The sequence below is a fragment of the Pelobates fuscus genome, chromosome 12 (assembly GCF_036172605.1).
Source record: "Pelobates fuscus isolate aPelFus1 chromosome 12, aPelFus1.pri, whole genome shotgun sequence".
NCBI classification, from domain to species: Eukaryota; Metazoa; Chordata; class Amphibia; order Anura; family Pelobatidae; genus Pelobates; species Pelobates fuscus.
In genome coordinates, this window is record NC_086328.1 from 124,792,743 (window position 1) to 124,813,291 (window position 20,549).

Genomic DNA, 20,549 nt, shown 5'->3' on the forward strand with positions numbered 1-20,549 from the left:
TCACAATTACTCCACTCCTCATTCCCTCTTTTCTATAAATGCAATATTCTTCCACTTTCTTCTTTCCCATGTTCCATATTCTCCTCCTTTATTTCATGTTTGCTACATTCTAGTTTACACACTCATCATTTTCTCTACTCACTCCATTATTTCCATACCCCTTACTTTATTCATAATTCATTATTAGGATTTATGTACCGTGAGCACGTTAATTCCCACTCCTAGCTCTGTTTATTTAATTGTGGATTCCTTTACCAAGCTATACTGAATTGAAAACAGAATCTCCAGCTAACCCATAGTCACGGATTGTCCGTTTTATTTATTTGTTTTTTAATTAATTTTAATTTGTGTAATAAATTAATCTTATTCTCGTCTTATTTCTAGTAAATGAGACTCACTGTTTGTTTGTCTTCTGGTTTTATTTATTTTATTTTATCCTCTTGTGCTTCCTATTCTTTCTCTGGCATTCATTCACCTGTTCCATTTCTCTCTCTTCCTCTCGTCCTCCCTCCGGTTTCCTCTCTCCTCCTCTCAATGATATCTTCTATTCACTCCCCTTTTTGAAGAGCGTGGTCTTACCAATGAGGTTTCTCTCTCGTCCTGTGCTGGTGGGAAGAGGGGGGGTTGGGGGGGGGGTGAGTTCAAGAACCTCTCAAACCAAACTCCAAACTAGGACTTAAGTGTGGTGCCCGCTGACTGGAAGACTGGCAGCCTCTCCCTCTTACTGACACACCGAGACACAACTTTTCTTACAGACCCACACGTATGGACTCCATTCTGCACACATCTGCTGTGCCCCTCACTCACATTACACCGCCCTCTACACGCACCATATACACTGACCACGCTGTGTATCAAACACGTTATTTTTGGCTAAGACAGACAGTTATCAAATGTCAGCTGACAACCTCCGATCTCCTCTCTCCAGACCCCTCCTTGTTGATGCATATAAGTAGAACCCTAACCTGCATGGCATTTAATCTGTATCTCCCGAACAGTACACTCTAAAATAACACATTACACTACTGTCTAAAAGAGAGTTAATATCCAATTTGTCACACACGCTGCACAAATATTTGTTATTAGATACACGATCTTCCTCTCCCACACACGCTACTCAAGCATGCTCTGCACGCTGCATTAACTCTTTCGATTGTGACACTTGCTGCAATAGTGCTCCATATTATAGGGAAGCTCTGAGCTCTCTAACTGCTCCAAACCCAGTTGGCAAAAAAAAAAACTGAGGAACAGCATCTATTGAATTAGAACAACTGCCATAAGCTACAGTAAGCTCACGGGCAGGGTCTCCTGTTCCTTTTGAATCGGTGTTCATTATTTGTCTGTATTAGCTCTATTGTGCAACTCTGCTGAATATGTTGGCGCTATATAAATACCTAATAATACTGCTTAGAGTGAACCTTTAACTCTCTCATGCACAGCTGTCAGACGCACACTGCAGTTTCTGTCACATAGAAAGCACAAGAGTCTTTATGTTCGCTGCATTATTTCTTTTACACATACCTTGTCAAACTGGTTAAATATTTATTGCATGAACTCCGACATTTGCACTCACTGCTCAGTCTCCGGGGTGACGGTGACCCTCACTGCTCAGTCTCCGGGGTGACGGTGACCCTCACTGCTCAGTCTCCGGGGTGACGGTGACCCTCACTGCTCAGTCTCCGGGGTGACGGTGACCCTCACTGCTCAGTCTCCGGGGTGACGGTGACCCTCACTGCTCAGTCTCCGGGGTGACGGTGACCCTCACTGCTCAGTCTCCGGGGTGACGGTGACCCTCACTGCTCAGTCTCCGGGGTGACGGTGACCCTCACTGCTCAGTCTCCGGGGTGACGGTGACCCTCACTGCTCAGTCTCCGAGGTGACGGTGACCCTCGCTGCTCAGTCTCCGGGGTGACGGTGATCCTCGCTGCTCAGTCTCCGGGGTGACGGTGACCCTCACTGTTCAATTGCTGTGCTATATATTTGAGTTAGAGCTGGAACCTCGCAACTATAATTTACACCCACTGTATTAATGTCCCCTCTTACAACTGTCTGACACTCTCACTTGATTGATCCTCACATGCACTGCACAACTGTCTGACACTGACTGCATTAACTCTCACACATACACTGCATTATATCGCTCATACACTGCAAAACCATCTGACACGCACTGCATAATCTCTCATACACTGCACTACAGTCTGACACACACTGCATAATCTCTCCTACACTGTGCAACCATCTGACACGCACTGCATAATATCTCATACACTGTGCAACCATCTGACATGCACTGCATTATATCTCATACACTGCGCAACCATCTCACATACACTGCGCAACTGCCTGACACGCACTGCATAATATCTCCTACACTGCGCAACCATCTGACATGCACTGCATTATATCTCATACACTGCGCAACCATCTGACACACACTGCATTATATCTCATACACTGCGCAACCATCTGACACACACTGCATTATATCTCCTACACTACGCAACCATCTGACATGCACTGCATTATATCTCATACACTGCGCAACCATCTGACATGCACTGCATTATATCTCATACACTGCGCAACCATCTGACATGCACTGCATTAAATCTCATACACTGCGCAACCATCTGACATGCACTGCATTATATCTCATACACTGCGCAACCATCTGACACGCACTACATAATATCTCCTACACTGTGCAACCATCTGACATGCACTGCATTATATCTCATACACTGTGCAACCATCTGACACACACTGCATTATATCTCATACACTGCGCAACCATCTGACATGCACTGCATTATATCTCATACACTGCGCAACCATCTGACATGCACTGCATTATATCTCATACACTGCACAACCATCTGACAAACACTGCATTATATCTCATACACTGCGCAACCATCTGACACGCACTGCATTATATCTCATACACTGCACAACCATCTGACATGCACTGCATTATATCTCATACACTGCGCAACCATCTGACACGCACTGCATTATATCTCATACACTGCGCAACCATCTGACACGCACTGCATTATATCTCATACACTGCGCAACCATCTGACATGCACTGCATTATATCTCATACACTGTGCAACCATCTGACACACACTGCATTATATCTCATACACTGCGCAACCATCTGACATGCACTGCATTATATCTCATACACTGCGCAACCATCTGACATGCACTGCATTATATCTCATACACTGCGCAACCATCTGACATGCACTGCATTATATCTCATACACTGCGCAACCATCTGACATGCACTGCATTATATCTCATACACTGCACAACCATCTGACACACACTGCATTATATCTCATACACTCCACAACCATCTGACACACACTGCATTATATCTCATACACTCCACAACCATCTGACAAACACTGCATAATATCTCCAGTACATTGCGTGACACTCACTGGATTGATTCCCATGTACGGCACAGCTTTCTGACATTCACTGTGTTGTATCTTTAATACACTGCACTACTGTCTGGCAATCACTCCATTAACTCTGTCGTGTATATTACACAGCACAGCAGTCTCCAAATCACTGTATTAAATTCCTTACACTGCACAACTGCCTAGCACTTACTGCATTCATATGCAACACAGCACAACTTTCTCACCTTTACTTTATTAATGCTCACATACACTGCACGGCTGTCTGAGACTCCTTGCGTTAAAGCCTTGTGCTCTCCACCTTCGCTCTACATCTCACATATGACCTATAGGTGCACAGACAGCAGCATATTGTGCTCTGCACACCATAGCTTGAGAATGGCATATGACACATTACCACAAACACATTATTACTTATACTGAAACAGTATGCTCGTTCACAGAGCGCACAACCTCTTGTTCTCACAGCCAGCCCTCAAACTCCTACATTAATAAGTTGGTACACACCTGACATCCTCACACTCCCGAGCATGCTGATTCTTTAACTCTAACTCCACTTCGTCTCTTCCTGTGCAGTGGATTGCTCCTGGTCTCCAGCGACAGTGAATCATCTGTACGGCAATTCAGGTCATATAGACTTTCTCAATTCCTTGAATGTGTGCTGATATGAACTCTTGCTTGTGGGTGACTTTCGGTGAAAGAGAGGGAGAAATGCATTACTTTTTAACATTTCTTTTAGGAACACTGTTCTGTAGTTACCTAACTAAAGATTAGATTGTTGTCACTGCAGATGGGCGAGGGGGATGGGATTGGCCAATGACCCCCTCAGTAGGAGTGGAATGTATTGAAGAAGTTAAATCCTAAAATGTAATTGCTTAGTGTTCTCATGTAAAAGGTGCGAGTGGAGGGGGCATATAGTACAACAATATGATAGCAACTTTGATTTTGTGCCTGAGTGTTAATGAGAGCTAATTATATATAATAATGCTTAAAGGGGAAAAATACGTAACTGATGTTTAAGAGCCAGAACAAACATTTTGCTATCTGAGCGATCGCTACAGGTCTACCCAATGGCATGTAAATAGCTGCGTGTGTATAGATCTCTGGATCTCTCTTTCTATAAATAAATGGTATTCACGCTATGTATATATTGGAATAGGAACGCATATTGATCTTTTAAAACATGCCATGTGTGCTTCAAAGCAAAGTCATCCTGCCAATTTTGCTTTCAGTTTTTGGGAGGGGGCGTTTAGTTAAAATTTGTATTCCCCCTCTGGTTAAACTGAAATCATTAACCCCTTATGGACACATGACGGAAATATTCCGTCATGATTCTCTTTTATTCCAGAAGTTGTGTCCTTAAGGGGTTAAGTTCTTTTTTTTGCTTTCAGTATCCTGGTAAGGATTCCCCCAGGGAATTTCACACCCCTGAATTTTCCACGGTACCATTTGCTCAAACAATTTCATACCCTCTATTGTATAACATGTATTCATTTAAAAACAAAATAAAAAAACAAAACAAAAAATTTTTTTAAGTGTCTACACTTCCTCCACGCCAGCCTGTTCTTTCCTTTCTTTTTTTTTTTTTTTCTCTTTTAACTTCTTAATTAATACTAAGCGTCCCTCCACGTTTAAAGTGTTGGGTGGGACAGCCACAAGGAAATGTGTTTTTGTTTCTTTGCAAGATCTGTGTTTTTGTTTGACAGTGAATTTCTCCATTCGGGACCGCGTTTGATTCCAGTTCTTTCCATCAGCCCTAGCATATCATTCTGTCTCTTTCCTATGCTAATAAAACTTGGATACATACCCAGATTAGTCAGATCTTGGAGTGTTAAATTGTTTCCTATTTTGGGAAATGTTCAATAGAGGTCCTCGCTTGCAGAGTTCTTCCTGTTTCTGTTAATTTTTTTCGTACTTTAAACCTGCTTGTGCATTATCCTGTCCTATCCGTGCCTGCATGTATCTATCTCTCTCAGTAATAATAGACGTGGCTTAACACAGTGGGGGCGATGAATGAATAAAGGTTCTATTTGTAACGCTGAACACGAGACCTTTAGTTTATTTTTGGCAGAATGTTTTAATGGGGGTTTGTTGACTAAATTGCTTTTAGGAGAGAAACAAACCACTATTCACAAAGATTTATGCTGGAATTGAATTGCATTTCCCCACAATTCACATTATTTTTAACAAGCCCTGTATTTTGTGTAAAGGAGTCTATATATAAAGTCTAGATATGTGTAAAATAGCCAGAGGACTCCCAATGCCAGTGATTAGTTAGTTGGCATACAATGTTAGTGCTATAAAACAGAATTCTTTCTCTCTAAGGTGAGAATATTTTCAGAATTCAAAGTGAATTTCAAACTTTAGGATAACATAGCAGAATTGAACACACATGAGATGTTTTCCGATTCCTGCTTTTGTAACCTAAACTTTTACATTCACTTTGTATTAACTTTGAATTCCTGACAATTGACACTTTACATTTGTATGCCACAGATTTTATGCAAATCCAATATTGTATTCTAGATCTTTTAATCTGTTGCCCTTTAAATCTTTTCTGTCCTAAAATACACCTTACTTTGCTACCTATGGGTGTCCCTGCCAACACAGAATGACAGTAATAATAATTGATCGGTGATCACTCACTTTGCAGTCCTCATGGGGACTTCGTACAACACTATAAAAATCTAAATATGTAACGTCTGTTACTTACAAACGGTGTGACCAACAACATGGGAATGCTTTCACTGCTGACCTAAATCGGGTCTTGGAAAATATCCACCAATTGAAACATTTGGGGCATGTGAATACAGAGGAATCTTGGGGCAAAATTCTAATACTGTAACAGTCAAAGGGAATGGTCCATTGGTCTCCACGGTGATTGCTCAACTTTTAGAAATCTGTATCTGTACTTTTTATACATAACATCCGACTTTATTCACATAAGTTTCTTCATCTGTGTTGTTTATTTTATATTTTAAATAACATGAATAGTGGTTACTTTGATGCTCATCCCTCAAACAGTTGACCAGTTGAAGGAGAACATGGAATCTTTTCCATGCTCCAAATGCGTTTACTATGTATGAAGGGGGTTGATGGCTGACTTACTCAGAAGTTTTTGAGCTATATATTTTGGATTGTGTCTGTGGATAGTGTAGGACCTACTCCATATCTTCCAACATTTCTAATGGACAAAGAGAGACCGTTTCATTGTAGGTGTGTGAGTGGGGATGTGACTAGTGGTGAGGTTTGTCTGAGAAACTAGGCAAATTACTAATAACAATATGCAACTAAAATATAATTTACAACAAGAACAATGTATGTTATTTGCACGGACTGATTTCTAAACACATTTATTGTAGTTTAAAGACACATTACTGGTATTGTATTGTTGCTTTGGAGCTCTGTTATACACTCACACACCAACAGTATGGAGCTTCTATAAAAGAGGGACATTGTGATAGAAAAGAGTGACAGAGGGATTTTGGCGAAAAATAGTGACTGTCCCTCCTAAATCGGGACACTTGGGTTGTATGCTGCTTTATAATTTGCACTTTGCTATGTAATTGAAATACAAGATAGACTATATTTTGAGTGTTTCAGGGTAGGAAATAAAGTGTTTTGTTACCAATATTCAGATGTTTGTTCTATATATGAATAATCGAGCACAGATGGATACATCTCTCTATTTGTACCCACAAGGACCAGCATTGTACATGCAGATTTATACCGAAAAACCCTGTTGAAGTTACTTTGTATTGTTCCAAAGGCTGAGCACAGGAAATGCATTTAACAACCCGCTTCCTGTTCATTCTTTTTCAAGCAAAGGACCTTTAACCCGTGTTCTTTTTGGCTGTTCTGGGCTTCAGTCCAGAATAGCTTTAGAAAGGAGGCTTGGGAACGTCCCCAAAAGAGGACACAGCATTTCACCCTGCACTGGGACTAGCATGCCCAAGTACTATAGCCTATTTTGGCAGCGGAGAAGTTAAAATGAGCATATTATTTAGCACAAGGAGACATTAAAAGGCTAGTTCTTTAGACAATCAGCTCATCATTATTGACAGGAATGTGTAATATTTGTCCCCCCACCCCCCACTTTCTAACTCAGCCATGCCTTTCTGCAGAGCTGATGCTCCTCATTTATAGCAAGCTGAACCTAATCTTTCCTCCTCCTATGCTGTTTGCAGGATTTGGGCTATAATACCTCCCCTCCAGCTGTTCTGCTTATAATACAGATCCAGGCCATCCATCACCTAACAGAATAGCAGGACCATGTGCACATAGGCAGATAGGTGTCAATACAATGTTGTATTTTGAAAGTTTAAAATCTCCTTAATTTTTCACGACTGTATTCCTGCCTGGTGGATTAACCTGTTTGCATGCTAGGGAAAGAGAGCGGCCTCTTTTCAAACAGTGCAGCTCTCAGTGCTGGTCCTGTACGTCTTCACTGCATATTACTGCCCCCACTAGATGCGCAGCTTGCAGTGCTGATACTGCCCCCATTAGATTTGCAGCTTGCTGATACTGCCCCCACTAGATGCGCAGCTCGCAGTGCTGATACTGCCCCCACTAGATGCGCAGCTCGCAGTGCTGATACTGCCCCCACTAGATGCGCAGCTCGCAGTGCTGATACTGCCCCCACTAGATGCTTAGCTTGCAGTGCTGATGCTGCCCCCACTAGATGCTTAGCTCGCAGTGCTGATGCTGCCCCCACTAGATGCTTAGCTCGCAGTGCTGATACTGCCCCCACTAGATTTGCAGCTTGCTGATACTGCCCCCACTAGATGCTTAGCTCGCAGTGCTGATGCTGCCCCCACTAGATGCTTAGCTCGCTGTGCTGATACTGCCCCCACTAGATGCACAGCTTGCAGTGCTGATACTGCCCCCACTAGATGCACAGCTTGCAGTGCTGATACTGCCCCCACTAGATGCGCAGCTTGCAGTGCTGATACTGCCCCCACTAGATGCGCAGCTTGCAGTGCTGATACTGCCCCCACTAGATGCGCAGCTTGCAGTGCTGATACTGCCCCACTAGATGCGCAGCTTGCAGTGCTGATACTGCCCCCACTAGATGCGCAGCTTGCAGTGCTGATACTGCCCCCACTAGATGCGCAGCTTGCAGTGCTGATACTGCCCCCACTAGATGCGCAGCTTGCAGTGCTGATACTGCCCCCACTAGATGCGCAGCTTGCAGTGCTGATACTGCCCCCACTAGATGCGCAGCTTGCAGTGCTGATACTGCCCCCACTAGATGCGCAGCTTGCAGTGCTGATACTGCCCCCACTAGATGCGCAGCTTGCAGTGCTGATACTGCCCCCACTAGATGCACAGCTTGCAGTGATGATACTGCCCCCTCTCAGTTCACAGCTCGCAGTGCGGATACTGCCCCCTCTCAGTTCACAGCTTGCAGTGCTGATACTGCCCCCTCTTACTACAGAGCATTCACTGCTGGTCCTGTCCTACTCGATTCACATTTCCTCTCTTGCTGCACACTTGCCATTGATGGATTTGTTTCTTCTCAATGCACACTACCTAGCACTATATGCAGCACTGTTTCTGTTACCTTTCACTGCACATGTCAAGTGCTGCCTGGTCCACTCTTACTGCACAATTATCCAGTGTAGGCCCTGTCCACCCCTATTGCACCATTATCCAGTGCAAAGCCCCACAAACTCCGCCCCGCCAGCTCTCACTGCACCACTATCCAGTGCAGGCCCCGCCAGCTGTCACTGCACCACTATCCAGTGCAGGCCCCGCCAGCTGTCACTGCACCACTATCCAGTGCAGGCCCCGCCGGCTCTCACTGCACCACTATCCAGTGCAGGCCCCGCCGGCTCTCACTGCACCACTATCCAGTGCAGGCCCCGCCGGCTCTCACTGCACCACTATCCAGTGCAGGCCCCGCCGGCTCTCACTGCACCACTATCCAGTGCAGGCCCCGCCGGCTCTCACTGCACCACTATCCAGTGCAGGCCCCGCCGGCTCTCACTGCACCACTATCCAGTGCAGGCCCCGCCGGCTCTCACTGCACCACTATCCAGTGCAGGCCCCGCCGGCTCTCACTGCACCACTTTCCAGTGCATATTATCACATTTTGCATTGGTCACTTTGAAACGCCATATACTGTTGGGCAACACATGAAAAGTACCTGATTGTATGTGGCGAATTACACGTGGTCCAAAGGAACTCCGTTCATGGATCTCTGGAAGCATTTCAATATTACAACCTACTGGGCAGAACCTTAATGCAGCACCTGACCGCATGTGAAATTTGTGTCCACTACAGAATGGCAGATTTAGCAGCAATGCTCGCAGCATGACGCTCAACACTGATCCTGCTCTCTGTCACAGCAAAGGTCATCATACATCAGTGATGGCTAATGTCTGGCACACCTGCTGATGGGACTGGCTGAGCAAGCTGGGAGAGCAGCATTCAACAGCTGGAGTGCCAAAGGTTAGTCATCCCTCACATGTGAGAAGCCCTGAGTGTTCGCCACTTCAATCTGCAGGGGTCTATCGATGATTAACAGATGAAAAGACCCTCATTAAAATTAAAAGGGATCAAAATAATAGAATCGGAACATAACACAAAGGGTACTTCTCACACCTACATCAAAGCGTATTGTGCCGGGCAGGATGTATGGAGAGGAGGGAGTTTAACCCTGTGTGCCTGCAGATCATTACACCATTACACGCGGTGTGCCTGCAGATCATTACACCCTGTGTGCCTGCAGATCATTGCACCATTAACACTTTCCCAATTCTGGATTTTTAAAGGCCTGCTGTAAACCTGGTCTAGTCCATTGTGGACATCTAACGGTAAACCTCCTCAATGCAAGTCAATTCTATTTTTATAAAATATTGTTTAATCTATTCTGTTAATCAGCTCCTTTTAGCTCTTCGAGAGACCTATTTCTTCCACCGCTCAGTGCTGATTATATACTCCTGGATTAAGCACAAAAAAACAAACCATGCAGACTGAAGAAGTTAAAGGAACATTATTGCGTTCGGAATAACTGTTTGTATTGCTAATGTTAGTGTTCTACACCCTATTTAGATTCATGTTCCTCCCCAAATTGAATTAAGAACAAAAATGTTTACATGTGCTTATTCAGTTCCGAAACAAAAGCTGTGCAGACACCTGCTCCATCTCCACTGATGTCTTCTTGCAGGCCATTTCTTCCTGGTCTTTACGTCTAGTCCAATGCTTCTCATAGAAGCACATGTGCGGGAAACACCACTCTTGTCCGGTCAAATGCTATTCATTGGAACGCAATGCATGAGGACATCAAGCCACACACAACCAGAGTCCGGCTTGGTTATGTCTGCACAACAGAAAAGACTGGCTCTAGTGACTGAAAATAGAGCAGCTAGAGGTGTGTTTAGCCCCGCAATGAAAATCCCTGCCGTATCTACAAAACTGCAATGTTTTACCTTGCAGGAGTAGAACCAACAGGGCCTCTGTACCCAGACCACTTCATTGAGATGAAGTGGTGTGGGTGCATATAGTGATCCTTTAAAAGTGCAATGACACGTGTAAAAATACAAACCTCTGCTGTGTCTCCTGCTAAACATGAGACCATTTCAGTCCTACGCTATTAGTCAGGCCTAAAAGTTACTGGCCTCTGCAAGACTACACTTACCAGGGATTAATTTATACTCCCTAGTTATACATTTTCCCGTTATCACAGGCTAAGGGGAAAGTGAAAAATGTTAAGCCCTATGTAGTATATAATATAATTTATACGCTATCGCCTATATGTTGTTTTTTTTTTTTGTTGTTTTTTTTTTTAACATTTCTGTATAAATGTTATGGAGCAGGTATTTTTCTTTTTTCTTTTTCACGCTCTGCTTGGGACCTATTTAGAAAGGACCACATTCTGTGACATGTGTACAATATCTCATTTAATTTATAATTGGCATAAAAGCTTGAGTTTTAGATCAGAAATGGACCTCCTGAGGACCAGCTTAAATGTTCTCATGGACCATTCCTATAATTTGTAGTTTACAATCCAGGCCTAATTTTATTCACCCCTAATTATTGAGATCCTGCATGAAAAATTATGCAAAAAATTTAAAAATAATATTTTTGCATTTGACGATCCTGTATTTGTCAGTCGCCAGGCTTTGCAAGCTCTGCACCTTGCTCTTTGAACTTTCTCTTAGGATAATAATGGTGCCTGGGACTGGGCTGTACATTCTAGAAGTAGAGCAATTATAATGGAAACCAATGGAATGTTCCTGCAGATTCCACCCTCCAAGCATTTTGTCCAGAACTCCCAACATATTTATTTAGTGTGAATGTGCAGGTTATATTAATAATAAGGGCATTCATATACTTCCTTATCCAATACTTTAAGTTTCTGTGTTTCGTAGTTAGACATGAGTCTGCCTTAAGGAATGTTAATGTTTTAATTGAACACATTCTAAGAGGGTTTTCTGAATACAGTATGTGCCCTCTCCCATATTTAATCTGATAGGCGTATTGTTTTGGGAAGTGGTTAAGTGGTTCTACAGCACCACATGGCAGAACATCAGGAACTTCGGGGCTTGGTGTTTCCACTTCAGTCTTCTTCCATCATGAAGAAGCTGACCCTACACCCTTTCAGCAAGTTGGCAGCTTGCAAGAACATCTCCCATTTGCTGACGTATAGCGGATATCGCTTCCTGGTCAGTGGTCCTTTTTTATTTATTTATTCATACTCTGTAGTCCACTACATACTGCATTGCACACAGTCCAACATATCTGCCTCGGCCAAATCTATCTATTTTACCTACTGTTTGGACAGTTTAGAGGCTCAAATATATCCCCTCGCCATTTTCTCTGTTTACAGCGGATTTCTATTCTAAAGTTTGAGATCTTTGTGCTGCAACAAAAGTTGGGAAGTTATGGTTTTTGTGTACACATTCTCTTTTTAATTTCTGTTTTCCTTTTCACTAATACTTAACCATTACAAACCTGCACTCACACACGCACTGTAACTAAGCCCCATGTTTATCTTTAACAATAAAAATAAACATGGGGCTCTCTCTGCTCTGAGTGCTGCTTCATCTGCATGTAGGTATGTTGAGTTCCGTTAAAGAGTTGGAGCAATATATATATCCTGCAGTTACAAGTTGGAACATGTTATGAGACTAAGCGCTCATCATGTACATGGCATTGGGTACACTGATAATGATACCGGAGAAACTGACGGAAGCCAAGCACAGAGAGATGGACACAGGTTTCTTCAGGAAGGAAGAGATTCTTTATTGGATCACCGATCGGGACTCAGAGGGACTAGCGTCACCAAAATACAGCAAAGTCTGAGTACTGAATACATAGAGTACATTCCTTATATAGCACTGTAGCTCCTCCCACAATTAACTACACCCACACATACCCTTAACCTATTTAATGAATAGAGTCTAAACTCATCCATCCGGTCTAACCACGTGGCTCATCTGATACAAAGGAGAGGGACGCGTAATTCCAGTTCTTACATTCCTGCACCTGGTCAGTACAGTGATGACAGTATCTTAGCTACGTGTTATTAACTAACTGATACTACAAACACATATACATACATATGCCTTGTGGCAATCTTAGCCTGCTAAACTTGTATTTTACTGGAATTACATCACATTCCCCCCTTTGATGCCTCTGATATTTCACAATTACTTGAGGCATCACTTAACCTTGGTTTGCATATACCTCAGGTTACCATGAACCAGACCAGACTTATCTTATGATGTGAATCTTCAACATTCATCTTCTTGCATTGGTTCTCCCTGATCTAGAGCCTTATACTTATATATCGCCATTATCTGTGCAGCAGCCTTCCTCTCTGCTATACTTCCTATCAGGCTTTGCACAGACCTAACTACTAAGGGTATAAGACACGGTAGGAGTAGACACAACAGTAAAATCAGTAGGACTCCACCTACCACTGCCTTAAGCCCTCCAAACCACTCATACCAGCTACCAAACCAACTACTTGGATTGTACCCTTTCCATACCTGAGTAGGCACATGCGCTAGTTTAACCATATGGCTAGTAAGCTCAGCTATTGCTTGCCCTTCGTCATCTATTTGAAGACAGCAATTACTTAGGTTAAACTTCCCACATACACCTCCCTCTACTGCCAAAAGGTAATCCAAGGCTAATCTATTTTGGTAGACTGCTGTCCTCATCCTGGTGTTATGCTTCGCTAGAAGATTGAGCGCTTGTGATGTCTCATTTGTGATAATCTCAACCACCGCCTGTAATCTTATAATACGGTTGAGCATATAAATAGGGGTTCTATAACCAAAGGTACCATCCTCAGCCCACGTGGCTGGCCCATAATAATCTATAATACGCTGGGGAGGCCATTCATTATCTTCCCAGGCGCCTATCTCTATGGGTCCCCTTTTCTTCCTATGATTCACATCATACACTTTAACACCTAAAGTCTCACCTGTTTCAATCGGTAACAAGAAGAAGGATGGTTTGAGCATACCCAACACACATGCCCCTTCCCAGTCCTGTGGCAACTCCGAATAGGCTTTCTTACCACAGATCCAGTACAAATTTGCTGGGGCTCTCCAGGTAGATGTGATGGATAGATCAAACCACACATCCTTTAAATTGGCATATCTAGCAAACGGGTTAGATGGTTCTGAGACATTTGAAGCCGACCACCAAGTTGTATTCTTTGTATCATCATCATAAGCTTTTTGCCCTAGACAAGTTAATTCTCCTACAGAAGTATTATACATCATTCCTTTCCTTGCTATGCAAACATAACCTATGATGGAGGTCTTTAATCTCCACTCAGATTTACCTCTAACACTCATATGATAATCGGCTTGTGTAGATATTAATTGGTCAACTGCCTCAGAACCGGACATTACCTCCTTTGCTTCCCAAGGCCATTGGTCTCCCATGTTAGTACCTCCACACACATAGCAGTTGGTAACATTAAGACTACCGGCAATACTTTCAGCTAAATCGATGAACAGGTTTTTAGCATTATGGGGGATCTTATTATCTATACTCATCTCTTCGTAAAAGGAATGGTATACTTGATGAGTCTGGGAGGATACCGTATCAGTCTCTATTCCTATAAACAATAATGTCCCAGGATCTAAACCCGTCCCGTATATTTGAAACCCAAATAAATTTCCATACTTATCTAAGAACTTGTCGGGGTTATAAATGAGTATATGGACTGGGTTGCATTCCATAGACTTACAATAAGGGCTAGTCGGCAACTTAGTCACTATCATGTCTTTGTCTACTGTCTGTCCCCAAGTTGCCCACCCCACACAAGACCAATATGGGCAAAAGTTATAATCTCTATTTGGGCATCTAGGACTTACATATTTATTTTTGCTACTGGGACAAATATATTTATCGTTAGACCCATACGTCCTCTCCCATCTAAGATCCCCACATACATTCCACGGCTTTCTACCACTCGATATCGCTTTACACGCATCAAATAGCAGAACACCCGAAGAATGTACGGATTCTAACACCGTTTTATTAATTAGGGTCCCCTGAGGATCTCCATTCCTGAGAGTCAACCAGATTGTACGAGGTTGATACTCCGGACTGAAGCACTTAGGTTCTCCTACTCCTAAATGGCACACACTATAATCTATATTTAAGTATCTACATCTCGATACATCTCCTTTACACTCGTATTGTGAATGCCAAATTAGGGTTTGGGAAATATGGTTACCTGTTCTCGTAGTTTTAATGCATACCTCACAGCTAGGAGTGTCGGTACCTCTACCTTCCTGAATATAAAAACACATGTAAATAAACACAATCAAAAGCACATCTTTCGCCGTCATCCTCAGTCTTCGTCCGTGCGATGGAACCTCAGCTTCCAGGATGTGAGGGCTGCAGGGAATGGAGTTCTGCTCGTCTTCACAGGTGTCCCTTCGAGACTTTCCTGGCTTATACACTATGTGATGGTAAGCGGACAGGCTTTATTATGGCCTTCTCACTCACACCTGTAACAATAAAATTTGTAATCCACAATAATTCCTCGTTACTCCGACTGAGTAGTGCGTTTTAACCGGATCTTGCAGGGATTCTCTGGATCTACTGTAACTTGCCAAGAATCGACTGCTGCTGGTTTAACCCTGGAGTGATGTATCCACGGAGTCACTTCTGCTACTTTTATTGCTGTAGGGGTAGACAAAAGAACAACATAAGGACCTCTCCACTTGGGCCCTAACGGTACATTATTCCACTCTTTAATCCACACTTGATCTCCTGGATGATAACTATGAACAGGGGGATAAATATTCACAGGTAATCTATCTTGTACCCATTTCTGTACCTCCTCCATAGTCTTACCCAACTCTACAACCTGCTGCCGGGTAATTCCTTCTCCCAACTGACTCAAGTCCCCCCTTAAGTTACCAAGTACGGGAGGTGGTCGCCCATACATGATTTCAAAAGGAGAGAGGCCCATCCTTCTGGTAGGGGTACTGCGGATTCGCAATAAAGCTATGGGTAAGAGAACGTTCCACTTAAGTTGGGTTTCCTGACACATTTTAGCCAACTGGTTCTTTATAGTTCTATTCATTCTCTCTACCTTACCAGAACTCTGGGGTCTATATGCAGTATGAAGCCTCCACTTTATACCAAGCATATGAGTCAGTTGTTGTAGGCACTGATGAACAAAAGCTGGACCATTGTCCGATCCTATAGAACAGGGTAGTCCATATCGGGGTATTATTTCTCGTAGCAGGAATCTCACAACTTCTCCTGCTTTCTCTGTACGAGTAGGACATGCTTCTACCCAGCCTGAATAGGTGCACACAATTACCAGCAGGTAACGATGTCCACCCGATTTAGGCATCACTGTAAAGTCTATTTGTAGATCGGACATGGGGAGTCCCCCCATAAACTGAACTCCTGGTGGCTTTACTGGTCCTTGTCTTGCATTATTCTTAGCACACGTTACACATCTGCGTACAATGGCCTGAGTCAAGTTGGACAATCTTGGTATGTAGAAATGTTTTCTAAGAGATTCTTCAGTACTGTCTCTCCCAGAATGTGTCCCGTTGTGATAATTTTGGACAATTTCTACCGCTAGCGATGCTGGTATAACTATTCTTCCATCTTCTAGCTGATACCACTTGTTCTCCAGATACTTTCCCGGTTCAGTCTTTAACCACTCCTCTTCTTGAGCTGTATAAACTGGAGTCCATTGGGACAGTGGAGTTGGTATAAGAGCAGCTATATGCCCCACATACTCCTGTCTTCCTGATTCAGCAGCACGCTTAGCTGCACTATCTGCCATCCGATTTCCCTTGGTTACATCACCATCACCTCTCAGATGTGCTCGACAATGAATAATACCGACTTCTTTCGGCTCCCACACTGCTTCCAATAGTTGTAGGATTTCAGCTGCGTACTTGATTTCTTTGCCCTCTGAATTCAGTAGTCCTCTTTCTTTATACAAAGCTCCGTGGGCATGAGTGGTTAAAAACGCATACTTAGAGTCCGTATAGATATTTACTCTTAAACCTTCAGCCAATTGTAACGCTCGTGTTAGTGCTATTAATTCTGCCTTTTGTGCTGATGTTCCTTTCGCCAGTGGTCGAGCTTCTATCACCTTGTCTATGGTTGTTACTGCATATCCTGCATAGCGGATCCCTTCTTTCACATAACTACTGCCGTCGGTGTAATATTGAACATCGGGGTTCTGGATGGGAAAATCACGAAGATCTGGTCTACTTGAGAATACTTCATCCATTACTTCCAAACAATCATGTTGACTTTCAGTAGGTTGTGGCAAAAGGGTAGCTGGATTTAAGGTGTTTACAGTCTCTAAATGCACTCTTGGGTTTTCACACAACATTGCTTGATACTTGGTCATACGGCTATTACTAAACCAATGATTTCCTTTGTAATCCAACAACGTCTGTACTGCATGTGGGACTCGTACATAAAGTTCTTGACCCAGAGTGAGTTTATCGGCTTCAGCTACTAGCAGGGCGGCTGCAGCTACGGCTCTTAGACAAGGTGGAAGTCCGCTGGCCACTGCATCCAGTTGCTTAGACATGTAGGCAACAGGTCTTTGCCATGATCCCAAGTACTGTGTCAATACTCCCACAGCCATTCTTCTTTGCTCGTGTACATATAAGTAGAATGGTCGTGTGTGATCAGGTAGACCTAATGCTGGGGCACTCATCAAAGCCTTCTTCACATCTTCAAATGCCGTTTGCTGTTCTTGGGTCCATAAGAAGGGGTCGTGCTCTGTACCTTTGATAGCTGCGTACAGAGGTTTTGCTAGTATCGCATAGCTGGGAATCCATATCCTACAGAAGCCTGCTGCCCCCAAGAATTCTCGCACTTGTCTTCTATTCTTGGGTATTGGTATTTGGCAGACAGCTTCTTTTCTCTCTGGCCCCATAATTCTTTGACCTTCAGAGATATGGAATCCTAGATACTTGACAGTTGGCAAACACAACTGAGCCTTCTTTCTAGACACCTTGTATCCTGCCTTCCAGAGAATGTGTAGTAGATCGTGCGTTGCTTGCTGACAGATTTCTTTTGTAACTGCTGCTATCAACAAGTCATCTACATATTGTAACAATACACACTCTCCTGGGATGGACTCGAAATCCAATAGATCTTGACTTAGGGCTGAACCAAATAGGGTAGGTGAATTTTTAAACCCTTGGGGCAGTCTTGTCCAAGTCATTTGGCGTTTTGAGCCCGTTACAGCGTTCTCCCACTGGAAAGCGAAAATACATTGACTTTCTGCGGCAATTCGGAGGCAAAAGAAGGCATCTTTGAGATCTAAGACTGTGAAGTAAGTAGCCCCGCCCGGAATTAAAGCAAGCAGGTTATATGGATTGGGTACAACTGGATGTATGCTAACAACCGCATCATTGACTGCTCTTAAGTCCTGCACAGGTCGATACTCATCTGTGCCGGGCTTTTGAACAGGCAGCAATGGGGTGTTCCAGGGGGAAGTACAGAATTTTAGGATACCATACCGTATGAACTTATCCAGATAGGATTGGATGTTCTTCTTAGCCTTCTGCGGAATGTGATATTGTCTTAGGCTCACTGGATAAACCCCATGTTTCAGTTCAATTTTTATTGGTGGAATATTGCGGGCCAGTCCTGGTGGGTTGTTCTCTGCCCAAACTCCTGGTATGTTAAACAATGTCTCATCACTCCTAGGGTTTTGGCTAGTCAACACTGTATAAAGTCGCCACTCTTCTTCCTTTGGTACGGATAAAGTCATAATACCTGAAGGTCCATTAAACTTTAAAGATGTTGTTCCATCTGGTAGGAACGTAATCTGCGCTTGTAATTTGGATAGCATATCACGTCCCAGCAATTGGACTGGACATTCAGGCATATAAAGGAATTGGTGTTTTACTACGTGGCCTCCCAATGTACAGAGTCGACTTTTAAGAACCGGTCTTTCAGCACTTCTTCCAGTTGCTCCTATCACAGTAATAGTCCTTCCAGATGGAGGAGCAACTAGATTAGTCACCACTGAATGTTCAGCACCAGTGTCGATCATGAACGCACTCCTTTTCCCCCCTATTGATAAATTGTCTGCGTCTTCCGGATTAAAGGGGGTGTACAAGCGGTACGCCTCCAATAATCGGTCATAAAAGACACTGGGCGCTTCATCGCTTTTCTGGATCACCTCAACTGTCTTCGACATGTTAATGGCTTTCTTTCCTCCGGCTTTCATGCCAGCAATTATAGCGTCTCTATAGGCTCTGAGTTGAACCATATCAGCACCATTTACGTTCCAATCGGGATCAGTGTTGGGATAATGTGTTGCGGCCCATGCTGCTGGATTAGCTTGGTTCAAAGCACGGGCTCTATCTTCTAATGCTTTAATGGCTGCTTGATTTATTCTTGTCCTTTCCTCATTGTTAAATAAAGTCATTAGTAACTGCTGGCAATCAGCCCATGTCGGATTATGCGTCTGTACTATTGAGGTGAACAGATCAGTCATGGCTTGTGGTTTCTCAGTATACGAGGAATTATGGGTCTTCCAGTTTAAAAGGTCGGTAGTGGTGAAAGGGACATATACGAAGACAGGGTCAGCGTGTGCCATTTGACCTGCGGCATCGATATAAGCTGACCCGGGATTTAAGCGAAGAGGCATCTGATAGTGCTTTAATTGTTGGGCACCAGTCAACTGTCGGGTTTGGATGGGGCTACGTAGGGAAGCGTCAGTCATGGGTTCCGGTCGGGGAGAGATAGGGTATGGGGATGTGGGAGGTTGGTTTTGGGAAAAGGTAGTGAATAGAACACTTCGGGCCGAGCTAGATGAAGCTTGACCGGAAGTCTGAAGTGGCGCCAAATCAGGATATTCATTTTTAATGGAGGTTGGTCTATCTGGTTCCGGAAGGGGGGATTTAGTACGAGGGGGGGTGGATCCTGCACTGGAGGAGGAAGCGGAAGTGGATGGGGGTAGTGAGGGAAGGGTTACAGGACTTCCTGCGTTTGCGTCACTTCTTCTTAACGGAAAGTAAGGGGGCGGCAAAGGGATCTCGGACTCAGGGGGCGTGTCCAAAATGGGCCTAACACCAGCCCTAGTGGACGAACAAGTCCTAGCTACCATGAGGCGACACTGTTCCTCGTGGCATGTCCGGAGCCATTTTGGCGAGTCATTTACGGCCTGTCTCCAACAATCAATATAAGGAAACTGGCCGTAAAGTTCAGGCCTACCTGATACAGCCACGTGTAAGCGCTGTACCAGAGTTGGATCCAAACTGCCACGTGGCGGCCATGCCGCAACCAAAGTAGGCCACTCCCTAGTGCACAAAGTGACCAAACGTACAGGGGACATCTTAACCCCAAAATCACAAACTTTGAATCCCTTTTTAAAATTCTTAACCATACATCCTAAGGGATCCGGAATCGTTGACTGCGACGCACCCATATTTAACAGTGGAACGTTGTCGACAACGATTACTATACACGCGTACTATTCAACAGTCACACCCGTTTCCTCTGGCAACAGCACCACGTGGTACGGTTATCAAGTGAAACGTACACAATAACAATAAACACTCAGGGAATTCCCGTACACACACAGCTGCTACACCAGTCACTATATAATCAATATTATGCCCTTTGGCG

The 20,549-nt window shown here is 43.8% G+C and overlaps 1 protein-coding gene and 1 long non-coding RNA gene across 9 annotated transcripts in view; one reads left to right on the top strand and one right to left on the bottom strand.

Annotated features, from left to right (window-relative positions):
- DGKZ (diacylglycerol kinase zeta) overlaps nucleotides 1–20,549 on the top strand; it is a 187,703-nt gene that overhangs the window by 93,586 nt on the left and 73,568 nt on the right. For 4 of the 8 annotated variants that reach the window (XM_063437878.1, XM_063437880.1, XM_063437881.1 and 1 more), the window contains exon 2: nucleotides 4,017–4,067. The exons of 3 other annotated variants lie outside the window; for them this stretch is intronic. In XM_063437878.1, the coding sequence (XP_063293948.1) occupies nucleotides 4,017–4,067 (51 nt within the window). Of the gene's footprint in view, nucleotides 1–1,267; nucleotides 1,287–4,016; nucleotides 4,068–20,549 lie in introns of those variants that run through there. One more of the 8 variants, XM_063437879.1, reaches the window with a different exon arrangement.
- LOC134578826 (uncharacterized) lies at nucleotides 248–4,502 on the bottom strand. Its single transcript, XR_010086137.1, has 3 exons — nucleotides 4,471–4,502; nucleotides 3,948–4,128; nucleotides 248–605 (listed from the first exon to the last, which is right to left on the bottom strand). It is a non-coding gene; the product is annotated as an uncharacterized LOC134578826 (long non-coding RNA).